Source organism: Patagioenas fasciata, chromosome 3 (assembly GCF_037038585.1).
Source record: "Patagioenas fasciata isolate bPatFas1 chromosome 3, bPatFas1.hap1, whole genome shotgun sequence".
Classification (NCBI taxonomy): domain Eukaryota; kingdom Metazoa; phylum Chordata; class Aves; order Columbiformes; family Columbidae; genus Patagioenas; species Patagioenas fasciata.
In genome coordinates, this window is record NC_092522.1 from 23,556,873 (window position 1) to 23,576,128 (window position 19,256).

At 48.1% G+C, this 19,256-nt stretch overlaps 1 protein-coding gene across 1 annotated transcript in view; it reads left to right on the forward strand.

Annotated features, from left to right (window-relative positions):
* Positions 1-206: 206 nt before the first annotated feature.
* PARP1 (poly(ADP-ribose) polymerase 1) overlaps positions 207-19,256 on the forward strand; it is a 35,836-nt gene continuing 16,786 nt past the window's right edge. Inside the window, exons 1-11 of the mRNA XM_065834501.2 lie at positions 207-385; positions 4,214-4,376; positions 5,233-5,351; positions 6,293-6,507; positions 11,896-11,992; positions 13,617-13,733; positions 14,691-14,867; positions 15,302-15,443; positions 17,055-17,195; positions 17,915-18,157; positions 19,147-19,215. Coding sequence (XP_065690573.1) covers positions 266-385; positions 4,214-4,376; positions 5,233-5,351; positions 6,293-6,507; positions 11,896-11,992; positions 13,617-13,733; positions 14,691-14,867; positions 15,302-15,443; positions 17,055-17,195; positions 17,915-18,157; positions 19,147-19,215 — 1,603 coding nt within the window. The 5' untranslated portion in view covers positions 207-265. The remainder of the gene's footprint in view (positions 386-4,213; positions 4,377-5,232; positions 5,352-6,292; positions 6,508-11,895; positions 11,993-13,616; positions 13,734-14,690; positions 14,868-15,301; positions 15,444-17,054; positions 17,196-17,914; positions 18,158-19,146; positions 19,216-19,256) is intronic.

Sequence of the window (19,256 nt, forward strand, 5' to 3'; positions counted from 1 at the left end):
GGGCTCCAGCCCCGTCCTCGCTCCGGGGGCAGCGCGACCCCGGCGCCACGTGACGCGCCGCCGCTCCCCACCCCCCCATTGATACACCGCAGCGCACCGGAACGTTCCAGGCGCCGGCAGGCACTCCGAATCGATGCCCGAGCGGCGGATCCGGCTGGCTTGCTGAGGCGGGGTTGGGCGCTCAGCGCTCGGCTAGCTGTCCCGCGGGCGGGGGGAAGTGCGGGGCGGCGGGCGCGCGGCACGGGGTGGCTCCGCGGCGGCGGCGATGGCGGAGCCGGCGGAGAAGCTGTACCGGGCGGAGTACGCCAAGAGCGGCCGCGCGTCCTGCAAGAAGTGCGGCGAGAGCATCGCCAAGGACTCGCTGCGCCTGGCGCTCATGGTGCAGGTACCGCGTGGCGGGGCTCGGGCCGGCAGAGGGGCGGGCTGACCGCGGGGCTCCACACCGGCGGCAGGGCCAGGTCGGGGCTCCACTCCCTGCGGCAGTCCGGAGCCGCTCGGCCGGGCCCGTCTCCCTCGCCGCGGTGGCGAGCGCAGCTTATTTTTAGTAGCGGCGCCTTCGCTCGCCGCTCCCTGCAGCAGCCCTGCCCGTCGCCTCGGGGCGGCCCCTGGGAGCTGCTCCCGCGGAGGCTGGCGCTGTCGGTGGCCTGGGCTGTGGAGGCGTCTGGAGGTGACGCGGTGCAAAGTTCCCCGTTAAGTGCCTTAGCGGAGGGGTCGGCTCGGGGCCGCGCACAGAGGCTCTTTGTTGTCCGGAGCGGGAGGTGGGCGTAGGAGGGAGGCGAGCGCCGTGGCTCGGCTTTTCTGTGCCCGGGGCAGCATCTGTCGCTCGGGGTGTATTGTAGCGGGTCAGGGGACATCTCCGCTCGGTGCACGTTTTGCATACGAGACAGAAAAAACTGAGACCCGAAACACGTTAGAGGCCGTGAACAGCCCGTGTTTTCCCCTCCCAGCACGGAGAGCTGCAGGGTTGGCGGGCAGGCTTGGGCTACCAGCAGCAGAGAGGTGTTTTTACAGAGCTGGCTGGCACATTGCAGACATGAAACAGAGAGCCGAACTGCAATTAGCAGACTGAACGCGAAGGCATGTTTTGCTGTCAGCAGTCCTCAAGTTATTTGCTTTTTGGGGAAAGCGACTTGCTCGTTTTCCTTGCAAAATGAAGGGAAGGGCTCCGTCTGGGGTCGGAGGGCTGGGAGTTGTGCACAGCCCTGTGCAGCCGTTTTGTCCGGCCTGAAATCGCACCCTGTTGTGGGAAGATGGGCAGGGAATCGGCCTCTGCAGGGGCGGCAAACGCCGCTCTCAGGAGGTCGCTCGGGAAGGGCGAAGAGCTGCCTTCCCAGTCTGCGGGTCTTGGGCTGGCTCTAGCTAGGGGGGTGAAAAGGCACCTCCAGCGTTCAGGTGGTGCAGATGGACGGCGGGCTGAAGGTGGTGTGTGTGCCTTGTGAAAGACAGGCGAACGCGCGTAGGTGCATTTGTGGAAGGGTAGCAAGGACGCGGGCTGCGAACGTGAGAGCTGAGCCCTGCAGTTGGGCGCTGAGGCTCCAAGCCGCTTGAGGAGCCATTTCTGGAAAACGGACCGGTCTGTGCAGCCGCGAGCGGCTTGTGCCCCGGGAGAGGCTGCCCTTGGAGCTGCCGAGGAAGGGCCGGGGCTGGCGGGGCTTGGCGCCCCGTGGGGGTGCCCGGCTGCCGGGGCTGTCCAGGCTGGAGGCAGGAGCTGGTTCCCGGCAGGGAAAATACCGCTTTTGCTGTTGTTCCCCAGAGCCTCCGTCCCCTGGGAAGGCTGTTCAGCCCTGCAGTGCCAAGCCGCAGCGTTTGCTCGCACGTGTTCCGGCTGCCTTCTCCTTTTGTTTCTTCTGCTGCCCTCCATCGGTGTCTGCTCTGCTCCTCCTCCCCTGCTCCGGCTGCTGCTTCTCCGGTTCCCTCACGTTTGTTATCCCTGCCTGTCTTGTATTTCTCCAGCAGTTTAAGTTGATGCAAGGCAGTTTTGCCTTCGTCAGGCTGGGCCCTGAGGGACTGCAGCGAGCATTGGCTCAGGGAGCTGGGCAGAATGGATGTGTGTGGTTCTGTAGGGGTGGGTTTATTGAGTGATATTCTGGTGGCAGGTGGAGGGGGGCAGCTGGTTCTGCAGCATCCCTGACAGAGCCACTGCCTTTTAGCCAACCATATCCCCAAAACTGCAGGGTTTACACTAGCTGCTTATGATTTTTTAATTTTTTTCTCCCCTAAAAACCTCTTGAATTTTCTTGATTTCTCCTGGAAAGGGCTCTCTCCCTACTGCCAGTTTTTGTGCTAGCAGAGCACTTTCCATAACCTGCTGCTTAACATCCCCCACACAAGGGCCTAGATTTCACCAGAGCACCGGTGCCCCTTGTTTCCTCTCGGGAAATCCCCGGCAGAGCAGCCTCTGTGCTGCCGCCTTCAGTGCACCGAGGTCTTTTGCAAATTGTGCAGAAGGAGTTAAAGGGAGGCCCAGGCAAAGTTGTTATCTAGGTTCCATTTGTACTATAGATGCCCTTTTGTTTTGGTCTTCACGTGAAGAGCTCTGAAGGACAGTGGGATGCTCGGTGTTTGGCATGGGGCAGGCACTGAGGTCCTGCGTGGCTTCGACTTTTGCTTCTAGCTGAAACTGAACTGGTTTTGTTATCTGCATGTGCAATGTGAAAGCGAAATGGTTTCTCATTTTTCCATAGTTTGTTTAGGAAACCATGGCCTAGAGACAGGTGATCTGGGAGAAGTTCTGTAGACAAGGTCTGTTTCTCCTGGAGGCCTTTCACTTCCCACACAGCTAGAAGTCATGCTGCAGGTGCACAACTGCATGTGGTGGAGATCTCGCTGTTTGCATGGTTGTCCTGAAGGTTAAGCCAGCTCGGCACCCTTCCACACACCCTGGTGCCTTATGCCCCCAAAGCCTTTGTCTTGGTTACAGAGCCATGAGTCCTTTTCAGGGAAAACTCTGAGCCCAGAGCTCAGGGGTGACCAACTGTCAGTGCCAGAGCTGTATGTGCCGTGTTGAGAGCAGCCCCAGGGTGGCTGCTGGGTGGCTGTGGTGCCGTGAGGGTAACTGGGTCATCCAAATCCTGACTTGTGGGAAGAGCCCATCTGGAAATACAAATGTCAGCTTACACTTTTGCTTGATGGTTAGTTGTAATTGGGGCTCCCAGCTCTCCTAGGTCTATCCTGTGGTCTTTGAAGCCCTTTCCTCCTCCTTCCTGCTCCTGCAGGAAGCTGCTGTTGTTTTCAGCTTGGAGATCTCCCTTCTGCTGGTGACTGATGTGTAGAATGCTTTCCTAGATCATTAATTCTTTGTCATCAGTAATAATTATTATTCAAAACTGAGCATTATTAGTACAGCGGGTATTTGTGTGCATTCCTTGGAGCCAAACCGCTATACAGTTATTTTGTCTGATGTGTAACCGGAGCGGTGCCAAGTTGATACTCAATGTGTCTGAGTCAGAGACAAGCGGAGCACTTCCACGGCGAGGCTGGTGCGAGGCAGGGTGCTCTTTAGCTGCACTTTGGGGAGGACGTGAGTGATGCTTCTGTCCCACTGCAGGACTTTGCCAGGCTCTGGCGTTTCCCTTAAATCTTGCTTCTGACTTCTGCAACCCCCTCAGGAATTTCTTCAGGCCACAGTCCTTGGAGCTGCTCCTCCTGTCTTATGCCTGGTGATGGGCTCTCCAGAGCATGGATCGTTTGCTTGAGAAGTGGTTCTCAAAGAGCTTGTGCGTTGTGCTGGGAGGTCCTGCAGAGTGAGGCCAGCAGCCCCCTGTGCTGCAGCCATCCCAAAGGAGGTTGTAGCAGATGAGCCTTGTGCTGTTACTTGTGTTACTTCTTCCACAACCTCTGATTTGCTTTGCTCGTGCCTGCGGATAGCCTGATTCTCATAGAGAAGAAACCTCTGTGTCTGCTCAGGGTTGGCATAGCCACACTGAGGCTATGACCTTTTTGTTTTGAGTAAAACAGATGGGCTAAGCAGCAGGGTGATGAACTGGTTAAGCTAGATAAATGCTCCTTCCATGTATATCCCCTTCGGGACCTCTCTTCAGCAGCTTGCCTGTTATATGAGATTTTCTCTTAGACTTTGTCCTAAATAGTATCCATCTCTTAATTTGACAACAAAAAACACTTTTGTTTACCCAGGTACTCCTTTTTATCTCCCCCCACACACGCTTCTTGATTCTGAGTTGCTTCATTGTGGCCTAATGTGATTTCTTCCTAGTCACCTATGTTTGATGGCAAAGTCCCTCACTGGCACCACTACAGCTGCTTCTGGAAGCGAGCTCGAATCTTGTCCCATGTAGACATTGATGGCTTCCCTGAGCTCCGGTGGGAAGACCAGGAGAAGATCAAGAAAGCCATTGAAACTGGAGGCCCAGGAGGAGGTAAGCAGAGGTCTTCTGGTGTTTGGAGGTTCAGCTGGAACTGTGCTCTCTCTTTTCAAGCTGTCATTGTGGTTATTTGATTGCCGTGTCCCTTCAGCAAGTGGTATCAGAAGAGTTGTGACATCTCCACACTCCAGGGCTAGGATGCTGGCGGTATGATCCGGCACGTTAAATCAACAAGGGAAAAAGCCAAGTCAGTTGCCAAATGTGTTGCCAAATATTTCCTGTTATCGTGATTGATGTATTTTGTTTTCAGTTCTTTAATATTAACGAGTGTTGTTGAAGTATGTTATTTTAATGGTACCTTCACTGCAGCATGTAGTTATAGTCAGTCTTTGAAATTATTGCACTGTGAACTAGTGACTCAGGGGACCAAGTGAGAAGGGTCTAAGGACAGACCAGACTAAACTCACCATATCTCTGTAAACCAGGGATGCTGGACAGTTTTAGATTTATGTCTGCCTGTTGAAATGCATAATACAAAAAAGAGAAGTTCTGCTTTGAAGCAGAGCTGTTTGGTACTTCTGTTACAATCAGTTCTTCAGTAAGATCTCATTTTACACTACTTGCAGGAAAGAAGTAAAAAGGGTCAGCTCTGTGCACCTTTGGAAGTCTTTTAAAACCATTAAATAAGCAATCCTGTACATCTGCTACTTGGCTATTTAAAGAACTTGTTCTATTTTAAAAGTGCTTTTGGGCATGGACTGCTTATCTTGCTCTGTATTCAACTTCTTGACAGATATGTTGCTGGAACACAGAGGTTTATTAATCCAGACTGCTAACAATCTGGGACAGAGAAGAAGAAAATAAGGGAATGCCTTTTAAAGCTGAACTCTGTATTTGCTTTGTTCTCCAGGAAAAGGAGGGGAACAGGAAGGAGGTGGCAAGGCCGAAAAGAGCCTGAATGACTTTGCTGCAGAATATGCCAAGTCTAACAGAAGTACTTGCAAAGGCTGCGAACAGAAAATAGAAAAGGTAAAAAGCTTTTCTTAGTTCTCTATCTCTTGTCTTTTCCCCCACCGGGTCCAATTCATCACTCAGGTGTTGTAGGCTAGGCTTCCAACCTACTGATGCTTCCCTTCACTTGGGTCTTAGAGCAGGCTGGAACACCAATCGCCAATGTTTCTGTGGCAAGAGAGACACCCCTATCTGCAGCTTTTCCTGCTTGTTGCAGACTGCAAAGGTTTTGGCTTCTTCCTCCTCCTCAGCCAGACCAGCTCTGCTTGTATGCAGTTTGTTAACTCTGTGAAAGCAGACAAAAACAGCAATGCAACTCTCTTGTTGAACATGTCTTGGTGCTCTGCTTTTAAAGATGGTTGGCAAAATGAAGCTGTGAGCCTGTGATTGATGTGAATAGACCTACCAGTTGGGTGAAGCTGGCAAGGGCCGAACACCAGTGCTGCTATGCTTGTGTCTACAGAAACGTTGATGACTGTTGTGTGGACATTTCCTTGTTGGAGCATAAAGTATTGCAGTCTTAAAGCTCCTAGAACAACTACTTGTTTGGCATCTGAAAAGTAATTTGCAGTATGACAGGGTGAGATTGTATTAGCGCTCATGCTTGAGTGGTAGGGCATGAAGTTGTTTTTTAGAGTTGCCTGTGTGGGGATTTATAATATGAGTTTTGCTTGTTCAGGCTTACTGGGAGTTGGAGTAAAGACTACAGGATTATCTGTTTTGAGGGCTTTTTCAACAGAACACTATGTTAAAAGCTGGGTTTTTTTCAACCTAGAAAGGGTATTGAAGAAAGCAGAGGAACTGTAGTGAAAGAGCTTGAACAAAAGTTGTAGGCTTTGACAGGGGAACTGTTGCTGTTTTACAGGTGTTTAGGAAGCATCATGTTGGTAACTCGTTAACACCCTGCCCTTTCCAGAAGGGCCTAACAATTGCTTTTGCGTTGTTTTAATCTGCCTCAGGGCCAGATCCGGATTTCCAAGAAGATGGTGCATCCAGAGAAGCCGCAGCTGGGAATGATAGATAACTGGTACCACCCGGACTGCTTCGTGAGCCGCCGAGCGGAGCTGGGCTTCCTCCCGGTGTACGGGGCCACCCAGCTCCTGGGCTTCAGCATCCTGAAAGCTGAAGATAAAGAAACTCTGAAGAAGCAGCTCCCAGCTACCAAGAGTGAAGGGTATGTGGGGTTGCAATAAATTGACTTGTCTAGAGGAGCCATTGCTTGCCTTGAAGTGCATCCATGATAAATGTTTTGTGACATTGTCTCTCTTAAAAGAATATTGGTCATAGGAAGATTTGGTCCTTTCTGTGACCTTAGGCAGATGACAACAGACAAATTCCCTGTCCCTTGGAGCCTGCAATCCGCTTGCCCCTGTTACTGCCTTGAGAAAGTGCAGAGACTGGCAGCTGTGACTTGGAGGACTGATGCGGGGCTTTCAACCTTAAAATAACGCGTGCTTAATACAAATGGATACTGGGCTCTGTGCCTGCTTGTGTGATCCTGTTATCAGTGATGGTTTCTCTGCTCTGACCACTTGTTAGAGAATTGATTTGACATGTCTTATCTATGAGCTGCTCATCTGTGACAGGCACTGAATCTGATAATGGTGTTTATTTGGCACATACTGTTTACACTTGGATGCTTTTCTTTGCTAAATCTTTCATGGTATAACTGAAACTTCATTGACTTGCATTGAAATTTTTAGTTGAGGCTCTTGATGGAACTTATACTGACAGAGAAGCACTTCCAGGTGGCTTGCTAGCTTGGGTCAATCTTTGTCTGTTAATGAAGGCTTTTATTATTGCTTTTTGAAGTGCCTTCGCCTAGATTCATGCTTCATAACACAAGCTGGCGTTGCATTGTCCCCATGGGGGAAGGAATATAAGGTGCTTCTGGGTCCTACAAATAGGAAAGATCTTGTTTTTATGGAACATTGTGCTTCTCTGTATACCTTATAGGATGAATTCAGCTTTGCTTTTGCAAGGATTCACCATAGAACTGTTCAGTGAGACTGATGGTGGGTTCTGAGAAGCTGTAGCCACCTCAAATCTGTGCAGTCTTTGTCAGTGTTGGTCCTCCAGACGTGGCTGATGGGCATGGCGTACCATTCAGAGCCGTGTGTGTGTGTCATCCTCGGACACAGGTAACAGAGCAGAGCGGGCATTAACTGATCTATACGTTGAGAGGCTGCTGTTCAACTTCCATGCTTTATCGTTGGTCACTCCAGAAGCGTCCCACGGTGGTGTGGGTGCTGTGGGGATGGTCCTGCAGTGTCGCAGGAGTGGGTGCTCCTGCCGGACCACTCTCAGGTTCTGTGCTGTTCACCTCTCTGGGCTGCGCTACTGGAGGCTGAGATGAGCTGTGTGCATCTGTACGGCAGCCAGACATCTTCTCACGCAGGCATTTCACCTCTGTGTGCTGCAGGGTGTAAGGAGAAATGGAGCATTTTAATGCAGCTTTTCAAGCAGTCCTTTGCTTTTTGTGCCAAGGCGTGTGTTCTTCTTCGTCCTAGAGCAGTGTGTGAGTTTAACAGGGTTATTTGTAGTTTTTTCCTGTGTCTTCAGCAAAGCTCTAGAGATTTGACTGTAAGTGTTTTGCTTGTCTGCCCTGACTCTGCTTTTCTGGGCCGCTCCCGGGATGCTATGCAGAATGTGAAGGCTTTGCAAAGATAGGCCACAGAATAGTTTGCCAAGTCACAGTGTAAATAAAAGCTGAGAATTGCAGTGGAAAAAAGCTTGGACTGGTGATGTAGGGTAATGTGAACCAGGACCTCACGCCAGAAAAGCAGCAGGACGTCTCATCTTTCCTGCTTTCTAAGCACTGCATGAATGAGGCCCTCAACCGTGAAGGTGCTGGCTGACTCTTACGCTCCACTACCTTTCTTCTGCTGTTTGAGCCAAAGGTGTCAGGGGTCAATTGGAAAAATAGTTGTCTGTCAAACAAACTGAATGAGCGAGAGTGTAAATAAACAGAAAGAGTGGAGAGGTGTGGTGTGCTTCCTGGTGATTTTTCTGCCAAGCATAGAAGTTCTGGAGACGTCAAAAGAAAAACACCCCAGAAGCTTGAATGAGATGTAGTTACCTCTGATAATTTATCTTGTGTATTCAATCAGATAACAGAAATTAATGACAGAAATTACAGCATCTTACAGAAATTGTTACAGCAACTGCTGTAGGTGAGATTCTCAAAATTATCTTTAAAGATATTTCTATTTGTGCTGCATCCAGGTTACATCTTGACTCAGATGTCTCTGCAATTCAGATGTGACACATGCGAATTCGTGTGCTGCTCCTGCTTGTCTAGCCTGTGCTCCAAGGAGAAGCTCATAATGTGGGGCTGCCCTGTCAGCCTTTTCTGTAAGGACAGCAGCGTGACGTGCCTGTTGCAGATGAGAGAAGTGAGGTGCAAAGCAGGGATACCGAGAGTAGTTTAGAAAATCCCTTCCCTCTGAAGGGCAAAAATGGGAATGTTTCCTGCAAGGATCCTAGCACCGTTCTTCAGTTGACTCTGGTCTCCCCTGGGCTACGGGCTGTCGTGCCTGAGCACAAGCACTTTGCAGGCCTGAGGAAGGAGGATTTTGTGTCCTTGCCAGCAGCTTCTCTGTGGGAAGAGTGCTAATGTGCCGATGTATGAAATGCAGGAGCAGCTTGCAAACTCTCTTTGAATGTGCTTCTTCAGTAGTGTGTGTTTGGCCCTCCTGCCCCGAGCTGTAATACTTTCCTGTATTTTCTGCCTCGCTTTTTGGGGTAGAATTTCTGCCCAGGACTGGAGCAAAGTGTCATTGTGGAGATGTCATGCAGCACCCGATTAATCGCAGAGGTTGGCTGAGGCAGAGGGTAAATACTCAGGTCAGCAACAATCTGGCGGGGCTTTACAGGGAGGAGGAGAAAAGGGGGGTTGTTCCTCGCTATGTTTCACAGCTATCATGAGTGTCCTTTCCACCCTTCACTTTCACTGTCTGAAGGACATGAAAAATAAAATGAATGGCAAGGAAGGGTCAGGTTAGTGTGTGACAGTTCTCTTCCCTCTTCTCGAAAGTTGGAATAAATCCTGTAGTTGTGTATCCCCCATGAAGGTGAGAAGTGGTTTGTGTTGTCTGGTAAGTCCCAGTCCTTCGAAGCGAGCTGTTAAGCCGTACCTGTTCTGTGCGGGCAGACTGTCCCTTCCCCAGCAGAAGGGGTGTAGACAGTGGCACCCAGCTGCTGTTTGCGACTCACAGTGTTTGGTCCCAAGGATAGCAGATGAAGTTAATGTGTGTGTAAGTGACTGTGTATATTGTCGATTGTTCTAAGATTTGCTATTTTGGAAGGATGCGAGGTGAATTCAGCTTTGCCGTTCCCTTCTCCAGGCTGTATGAAATTATGATTAGTGTTTGCTTTAGACATTGGACAAAGCCAGGGACAAAAGAGAGGGGGCTGACTGACAGCTTTATGCCTCTCTGCAGTTGGAATGATCCTTTCTGCTCCGTGGCCTGTTCAAGTGGCTGGAACAGGTACAGTAATTACTGTTGGGGAGAGCAACCCGCTGTCCCTTTGACTCTGAGGAGGAGCTGCCAAAAGTGTGAGTCCCTGCTGGAATTTGGATGCTTTCCCTGGGTCATGGGGCATCTCAGCACGGTGGTTGCCTTCAGCAGTTGGTGTGCTGCCTTTCCTCCCTTTGGGGACTGGGAGACAAGTTACAGCACAGGAGCGAGTGCTGGCTCACCAGAGCCAGCCTGCCTGTCAGCCTGCTGAGGGAGAGGCACTGCAGATGCACAGCATTTGAGCACCCATCCTAAATACTTCATAATAAATTATTAAGCCCTCTGGCTTCAGAAGGTGCAGCAGAGCACTTTGTACTCAAGCTGATGTGCTTTTCCCTGATTGTGTTGTGTACCCCTTGCTGTTAAAGAAGTCATCATTCTTGTGGTGGGGCTCAGTCTTGCTCGTTGCTGGGGAGGAGTGGGGGGTGGCTTGGCCTGCAGACTTTGGAAGGCACAGCTCTGTGTGTGCTGTATACAGTCCTGCCACACTGTTTCCCATTTGCTGATTTAGGAAACAATATGGAGTTTTTCCTCAAGAGATGTGAGTGATTGCTGGTAGCACAGCAGGGCTGTTGTCTCTCCTGAGGCAAGGCACCATGCAGCATAGCCCCAGCTTCACAAATAGGGCCTTGCAGGGGGACAGCTGAAAGATGAGTTCTGCAAATCTGGTGCCTGGAAGACTTGCAGAGTGCTCTGAATGATAGTTTGGTCAGGGGTGCTAGTGACAAGCGAGTGGTGGCCACTGTAAGTAAAATGAGAACTTGGCCCAGTCTTCAGGGCAAGACAGTTACTGGAACTTACAGGTCTCTCACACATGAGTCTTCAGAAGAAAAGTGCCTTTTAACATCCTCCTGCAGCTTTATAGCTAATAAGCTGTCATACAGGGTTAGTCTTAACAGTAGCAAAGCACTAGAAAGTAAAATGTTTAAAATTTTAAGTAGGAGAGCAATCAAGAATGTCAACTTTATGGCTCAACCATCAGCCACAGCTTATAAAGTTAAGACAGATGCTTTCTTAAAAAGAAGCCTGGCTGATGTTTCAAAACGGTAGCAGCTCTGTTAAAATGAAGTGCAGGATCCAGGCTGTGCTTGTGCTCTGCCTCAAGATTCAGACCCATCCTGCCTCAAGTGGGGCAAAATTTCCCTTTATTTCACACAAGGAGAGCACACACTGATTTGATTTATTGATATCAATGTATTTTAAAGCCAGGCAGACCAAGGGGATGACATGACTTGACTCTGGAAACATAAATTATCTTACTCTGAGGTTTCTTGTCATTCTCAAGTCTGCCAAAATCCTCCACTTTTCATTTGGCTTCCTCTTCTTTCCAGTCTTTATTGAGCAGCATTTTCTGCAACTTCTCCCTGCACAGCTCTAAGGCCCCAGCTAATGACAATGGATTTCCTCGCACACAACTGCACAGCAGCACATCATGAAACTGCTGTCAGCCTGGGAGCACTTGCAAATAGAAACTTCCTCCTGTCTGATCTCAGATACATTACTTCATTCCAGTCTGAAGAGAAACTAGCTGGGAAATACCTATTTTCCCAGCATTTTAACTTAATAAAGTTACGAAGTTTGCTGTCCTTTATTTCAATATGGACTGTCTTAAGTTGAAAAATCAGGCTGCTGATTCACCTGAAAGGCACCATATTTTAATCTGCATTGCTTCACCTCCTCAAATTTGGAGAGGTACACTTACATTCAGTGATTCTTAAATATGCCTGAGGTGTAAATAATACAAGTGTAGATGAATATGCCTGAAAATGTTGCAATATTTCATGTGCTCTTCTGCCAGACCATAGTTACCCTGTGGAAAAGTTCTAAGTGTACCTGACCTGATGGAGGTGGGTCAGTTGCAGAGCTGAGTACATGCCTACAATCTAGCCCTGAGGAATTTGAAAAACGGGTTTGCCTGCCAAAACTGAGGATATTCAAGCCTCTGCAGATATCGGCAGTCAGTAAACTGAGCTCTGGTAACTGTTGGACAGGCATTTAAGTAGCTTCCTTTCATGTGTATGTGTTTTGTTTTTCTCTATTAGAAAGAGAAAAGGAGAAGAGGTAGATGGAAATGTGACTGTGAAAAAGAAACCGAAAAAGGAAAAAGAGAAAGAATCAAAGCAGGAAAAACAGCTGAAGGTGAGTTTTAGCTGATCGCATCCTAAAAATGGCTTTGTTAGAAGCGTGCGGTGTTAGGCACTGACCCAGAGCGGGTCTGTACCTCCTGCCCAGACACCGCGGAGCTGCAGCACAGCAGGTCCTTGTGTCCTGGCACACAAGATGCCCTGTCGTGTCTCCAAAGCTTCGCTGAAGGCAGTTCCCCCTGCTGCTTTCTCCTGAGAGACAGGAAGGAAGTTCTCTAGGGCTTGTGCTTATTGGATTTAAATAGATTAGGTTAAATGCCTTCTCTCCTGGGGAGGCTGGTTCTGTGGTCCTTCCCATATCATCTGGTTGTGGTGGCTGAAGATCTGAGCCTGAGCACTGTTGCAGAAGAGCTTGGAAAACAATAAATAGCTCATTGTGAAAATTAGACAGAGGTAAAGTGCGGAACTAAATTATGAGAAATTGTATCTTTTTCACTCTCTGGGGAGATGTATTCAGTTATTGAGTACAAAGTGTGATAGAGCACAGCTTTCTGCCGTTCATTTTCTAGAATATTTTGGGAAGAATTCTCAATAGAGCATCAAGAATTTTGTGTTTATTGAAAGTTTGGCATTGGTGCTTTCCAATAGAAAAAATAAGCTGCTTTTTCTGCAATTGAAGTCTTAATGGAGCTGTAGAAAAATGGTGTGTCTGCCTTTGAACAAAAGTTTTCTTTTTTGTTTTGTGGCAATACCTTAATTTTCAACAAAACTTAGTTGAGACATTATCAAGGTTTTGCTGCTGCAGTGCAGATGTTTAGGTCAGATCAAGGCAATTTGTGGATTAGGGTTAACTTTAGTTTCACTCTTTTTTTTTCCTTTTTAACAGCATTTCAATGAGTATGATCATTAATGCTGACAATTAAACCAATTAACACAGTCAAAACAGTTATTCCAGACTAGACTGCAGTCTAGATACTTTAGGGTGCTTCCTTGCTGTCCAACCCTTTAATCTTTTGTAGAAAGGCCAAAAAGAATGTGCAGGCTCCTTCACTGATGCAGGTGACTGATCTGGTAGAAATTCCTCTTATGCTTTCGTGGCTTAACAGAAGAACAGTGCCAATCAGCATGTCTGATTTTTGTTTTAATGCAAGACTCAAATGCAGCCACGTCCCTGCTGTTGTCAGTGTCAACTAACTTGGTATTTGCGAAGGCTGTTCCGTACTCACTAAGGGTAGATAATGTGGCACAAACGTGGGTTCCACTCTGCCTAAAAGCTGTCTTGTTACTATCGCTTGTACCTCCTTATGTGGGATAGTGCTGTAAAGATTACTCCATGGCCTTTCTTCACACATACATGGTAGAGAAACCTTGGTTTATACAGAATCCTGTAAGGATACCCTCCACTGTAATATTGAGAAGAGTATTTGCTGAAGGTGCTTTATGCTTGTGTATTCATACTGAAATCTGAAGTTTGTGGCTTTAAAGACCTCTTGTAGGTAGGTTTTGCGGTAAGATGTGTGACTCTCTGTTTTGATACTAGTTCTTGGTGTTCTTTATGTGACAGTCTGTGTTTGAGATACCATGGGCTTGCTAAAACGATGTCCACATACTGCAGTTCCCAGAGTGTTCTTAGCAAGTGATCGATTGTAAATAGCTAAGCTGCTGGGTTCTGTCAACAGGAGCAGACACAGCTGATCTGGAGCATCAAGGATGAGCTGAGGAAGGTCTGTTCCACTAACGACCTGAAAGAGCTGCTGATCGCCAACAAGCAGGAAGTTCCTTCAGGGGAGAATGCTGTGAGTTGGTCTGTACTTGATTTGCATGCGTGCTGGGTCTTTCAGTCGGAGGAGCTGACCTCAGCCAGTATTGCTCTGAGGTCCACAAGTCTGAAGCACGTTCCTAACACAACATTTCAGAAAGAAACTCAGTGCAAAGCCCGGTGCTTTTGTCCCAGGACTCCGATGCCATTGCTGTTAGGCTTGCTTGTGAATGGCTGTGTGGTGGTGTGTGGTGCTGAAATCAGTGCCTCGGTCTCAGCAATGTGCGTTTATTCTGCTGTGCCCAAACTGGTCCGTGTTTTTTTTGATGCTGGCTCTTGAAGAGCAGGATAGTTATGGCACCTCATGTCGCCTCCCTCAACTGTTAAATTATGCAAAAAGAAGCAAAAACTGCAGAAATTCTTCCTGTTGTCTTTTCTAAAAACAGTAACTTCTTAGTCTGTGGAACTTGTGAGTGTCTTCTCCGTTTTGGAGCCACACATCACTTCAACTATTTGTATTTATTAAGACTTTGTAAGGACTGTGGGCTGGGATGTGGGAAGTGTCTAGACTCAAAAACGTCAAGAAATACGCTCTAGGCAGGAAAACCTGGGCTTGTCTGAGCTGACATTCCCACCTACGTACTCATGAGCTCCGATGCAGTAGCTCGTCTCCTCCTTGGCTGTTCTAGCAGGGCTGCCTGGTGAGGTGCGGTGTGGCGGGTATGTTATGTGGAACGCCAAATCTGGATAGGAGAGACTGCGAGCTGTTGGTGTGAGCAGATACAGTGTGACTGGTCTTTTGGGTGTTATAAATCACTCAGTTCTGGTAAGAGTCTTGGGTTTTGTGCAGTGTATGCATGACAAGCACTGGAACCATCTATGTGTGTGTACCAGCAACCTGACAGTTATTTTCTTGTGCATCTCAGTGTGATGTAATGTGTGGGCTTCCAGCCTCCTTCTGCCATGACCTGTGTTGTATTTTTTGTCGCTTTAGATTTTGGACCGAGTAGCAGATGGGATGGCATTTGGAGCTCTACTTCCCTGCGAGGAGTGTAAGGGGCAGTTTGTGTTCAAGAGCGATGCATATTACTGTTCAGGGGATATCACTGCCTGGACTAAGTGTGTTGCTAAAACACAGACTCCCAACAGGAAAGACTGGGTGATCCCAAAGGTGGGTGTTTATTGCAAATTTGATAATCTGAAGCACTTTTGTAAACTGATGTTACATCTTGTAAGGAGATGGAATAAGTGGTAGTCAGTGTTGGATGCTGAAGAGCAGGGTCCTACAGTGCTGAGCAGCTGCAACAGTGGGAAAGTCCTGCCTGGGGCAGGCAGCTAAGGGATAACTAAATCATATCTTTTTTTCCAGTAGCACCAAATTGAAAGACATGTTGCTGATTTTATCTGAAACCCATCATTTACCCTCCTCTAGCTTTCTTTTCACAATCAGTAGGGTGGGTATTTGCCTACCTTAGTATGAATGTGTCAGAAATCCTTTCCAAGACCTGCAGTAAATGCCAACATCTGACCAGTGCTCAAGTTAGCCTTTAAATCTTACAGTAGTATATGCTGGTTTTAGACTGTGCTTATTATTCTATCCCACAGGAGTTTCGGGAAATCCCTTATCTGAAGAAATTTAAGTGTAAGAAGCAGGACAGGGTGTTCCCTCCGGATGCTGGGACTGGGAACTCTGTGCCTCCTCCCTCCGCATCTGCTCCTCTGACAGAGACTGTGTCCGCACCCAGAGGTGAGCAGCTGGCCGGGCATGGCTAAGGGAGGTCAGGATGGTGGGTAGTGCTATTCCCAGCCGGACAAATGTGCCAGTCCCAACAAGCATGCTGTTCTACTGCCCTCAAGCAGGTAGAGCTCTCCTGGTAAAAAACAGCGTAGCAGAGTCTCATGTGCTTCATCTTCCCAGTGCAGGTAGATCCTGTGGTGGGTTACCTGGGGACATGGGCTTGAAGTCCTGGTTGGTTCCTATCAAATCATTTGGGGTGTTTGTTGATGGTGAGGAAATGATGTGTTTGCAAGCTGAAGCTTAAAGGCCAATGTTGCAAAATGTGTCCCAAGGGAGACCTGCTGTGAAATGCCTTCTTGCTTGATTTTGGTTTCTTGCAGAACATCCAGGTACCTCCATAATGCCAGATATTCCATATCATGTTAGGTTTTAAGGGCAAGAGTTTTATTTGGGGTTGGTTGGTTGGTTTGTTTTTTAGGTCTCCCATTGGGATTTGGCTTTACCAAACACTGATTCCCCTTGTGCAAGATAGATATGTTCTCTCCAGCCCACAAACTGGCAAAAGGTTGGACTCCAGAAATTCCTTGTAGGCTGTTGGACTGAGATGCATGCTTTGCTGGTGTAGCATGTCCACTAAGAGCAGTGCTGACTTCTTATTCACCCTTTTTAGCCCTGGGCATAGTTTTGGGAGCAGGGGATTATTGTTACTTGGTGAAAAGGACAGAAGTAATTCTACACAGCTGATTTTAGCCAGATGATGTTCTTTCAGCAAAGAAGACAACGCAGGTCTTGCTTCTGAGTGGCAAGTTGATTCCAGCTCCAGTGTGCTCTAAAATTAAACTCAAAACATTGACCATAATTAAAGCCAAGTTACTTTGTGAGCAACCTAACTAGTCTGAGTTGTGGGGAGAAGAGGAACCAAAATCCTCAGCTGGTCAGCCAGAGTTGATAGCATTTCTCTTTAGCAGTGCAGATACGCTCTTAGACACTTGCCATTCCTGGAGCCACCTGCATTGCAAAGTGTTAACATGAGGATGTGATGGAGTCTCAGATGGTTCCTGACTTGTTGTGGAGTTTTTGTAATATCTGTAAGATCAAGACTCAGATGTACTGTCATGCATGAACACTGTTCCTTGAGAGGTAATCCTCTTTCTCCAGCCTTTCAAAACCAGATTTCCTTTTGAAGAGGCAGGAGCTTTCACGTTACAGTGAGTTTCTCCTATGCTGTCCAGGCATCAAAAGAAGAGGAAAGCAGAGTCTCTAGTAGCATAGTGCTGAAGCAGACAGATTTTTTTTTTTTTTTAATTATTACTTTTCTGTCTTTAAAAAAAAAAAAAAAAAATCAACGACAACAAAACCAACGACAACAAAAAAAAACAGGCAGGCAAATAACGTATCTACACATTAATTTTACGTGTCTTTCACCACTTCTGTATGTTGGTGGGTGCTGAGCTCTGTTGCCTCTCCAAGAGACTTCTCCCACTTGCTTAGCACAGGTCAGACCTGTTTGTCTCTCTGCCAGCTGGGCTACTTGTACTGAGTGGGGGCGGGAGTTCTGTCCCTTAGTGTGTGTTATTTGTCCCAGGGGGCTAACGTGCTGTGTTATTTCCAAACCCCTAGACAAACCGCTGACCAATATGAAGATCCTGGTTCTTGGAAAACTGTCAAAGAACAAGGAGGAGGTGAAGAGCATTGTGGAGGACCTGGGGGGAAAGATGACGACGACAGCTAACAAGGCCACTCTGTGCATCAGCACGCAGAGTGAGCAGCCGTGCCTTGGTTACTGGGAGCACTGGTAGCAGAGTTGGGTGGATTACAGAGGATATACATCCCTGGAGCTGTCTGGGGATCAGTGTTTGGATTAGCAGGAGTGTTTTGTGTGCGCACATGGCCTTGGTGTGCTTGGAAAAGCAAAGACAGATGAGTGCTGTTTGAGTTTTGCTTACCTAGCCTGTTAACCCTGTGGGATGTACTGTGAGCCTCTGTTGGGTCTGCAGGGATGGAGATCAGGTCTGTATGCAGACCATGGTGGTGTGCAGGCCACCCTTGTTGGGATGAGGCGTGCTGGGGCTGTGTCCATCCTTGCCTTGCAGAAGCCGCAGAGCTGACAATGGGTGCCTGAGGGCAGGTTTTCTCTGCTGGCAACTTAGGGTTTGCTCCTGCTCCCTGTTGGAGTTGAGGTACACGCTGGCTGCTGAGGTAGGAGATCTGCTCCTACCTGCCAGGAGGTCCAAGAGGGACTGTACGGCCCCAGCCCAGCTCTGGGAAGCGGGACCAGCCAGGTAAAACAGCAGTGTTCCTGCTCTAGCCCAAGCTGCAGCTTTGAGCCAGTGGGGATTTTGCTCTCCGAAACCATGATGAATCCAAAACATGGTGGAATTTTGTTTCCACAAAGCATTGCAGAGCCCTGAATCATGGCCAGAGGGAAGGGCTAAAGTCTGAAACCTTGCTTTCTTCCATTTCCCACCCTATTTCTGCAGAGGATGTGGAGAAAATGAGCAAGAAGATGGAAGAAGTGAAGGCGGCTAAAGTCCGTGTAGTCTCAGAGGAGTTTCTTCAGGATGTGAAATCCTCCAACAAGGACTTTCAGGAGCTTGTGTCTCTCCATGCACTTTCACCTTGGGGTGCAGAGGTGAAAATGGAGCACGAGGAAATGGCTGTGGATGGGAAGTGCAGCAAGCCCCCAAGTATGAAGAGTGCTGGGAAGGTCAAAGAAGAGCAAGGTGAAGAACAAAGTGGTTGTTTCTCCACAGGCCTGTTTGATGCTGTGCATGCACAAAGCAAACCTGGGTATAATCTGTCCTTGCCCTTTCCTTGAGTTCTCTGCCCTTTTTCTGGTAATAAATTTAAATAATGACACCCCAGAGCAAGACTAGCTCTAAGTAAATGTGAAGCTGTCTCCTGAGCTGGCTCTTTTTTCCCCTAGTTCAGTCTCACTTCAGAGATCTTCTGTGCTGCATGTGCTCAGGCTCCCTGACGTTGGTCCTGTTTCTTTCTCTTAACACGTCACCTTCTCTGCCAGTTTGGGTCAGTGTTGCAGCTCCAAGGAGGTGCTGGGACACAGAGATGTGACAGACGCTACTGTGGCCCCCAGGGGGTGTTAGTGAGAAAATACCAGGGTCCAGAGCAACAATACTTTTTTAATGGAGGAGGAAAAATATAGAACACCAGTGACATTATTGACCAGTGCCACAGACAGCTTGTGTTAATAATGCTAGACAGCGAACAAAACCATCAGATCTGCTCGCTTATATTCAGAACACATTCTTCTCTGTGTCCTCCACACGTAGGTTTCTGTCATAAAATTGGGTCGGTTATTGCCAGACTATCTCACAGCAGCAGCATCTCCAGAGGACCTAAACACCCCTCATGCCCTGTGAGGTTTTTAAATCCCACTTAAACACAAGCACAAATGTGACTTTTACCTGCACAGCAAGTAAAAAAAATGATATGGCCTGTCCTTTCAGGCCAGAAGGAAGGAGATAGATAGAATCTGGGGAGATCTTATTTTTCATATAATTGGCAGGGTCGGGGCTGTGAATTGTCTGCTAAAGCCAGGGAAAAAAGCCATTGAAGTCATGGTGCTCACAGACTGGGAATCTGATTTGAAGTTTCCTAAGAGTGATAATTATGCAAATTGAGAATTTAAATGTTGAGTCAAGTCAGACTGTGTTGCCTTCGTAGGGAAAAAATTAACTGTCTTTTGCTGCAGGACCTAGCAAGTCTGAAAAGAAAATGAAGCTAACAGTGAAGGGTGGAGCGGCAGTAGATCCTGATTCAGGTAAGTGATAACAATGCCTGCGCATGCACCACCCACAGCCT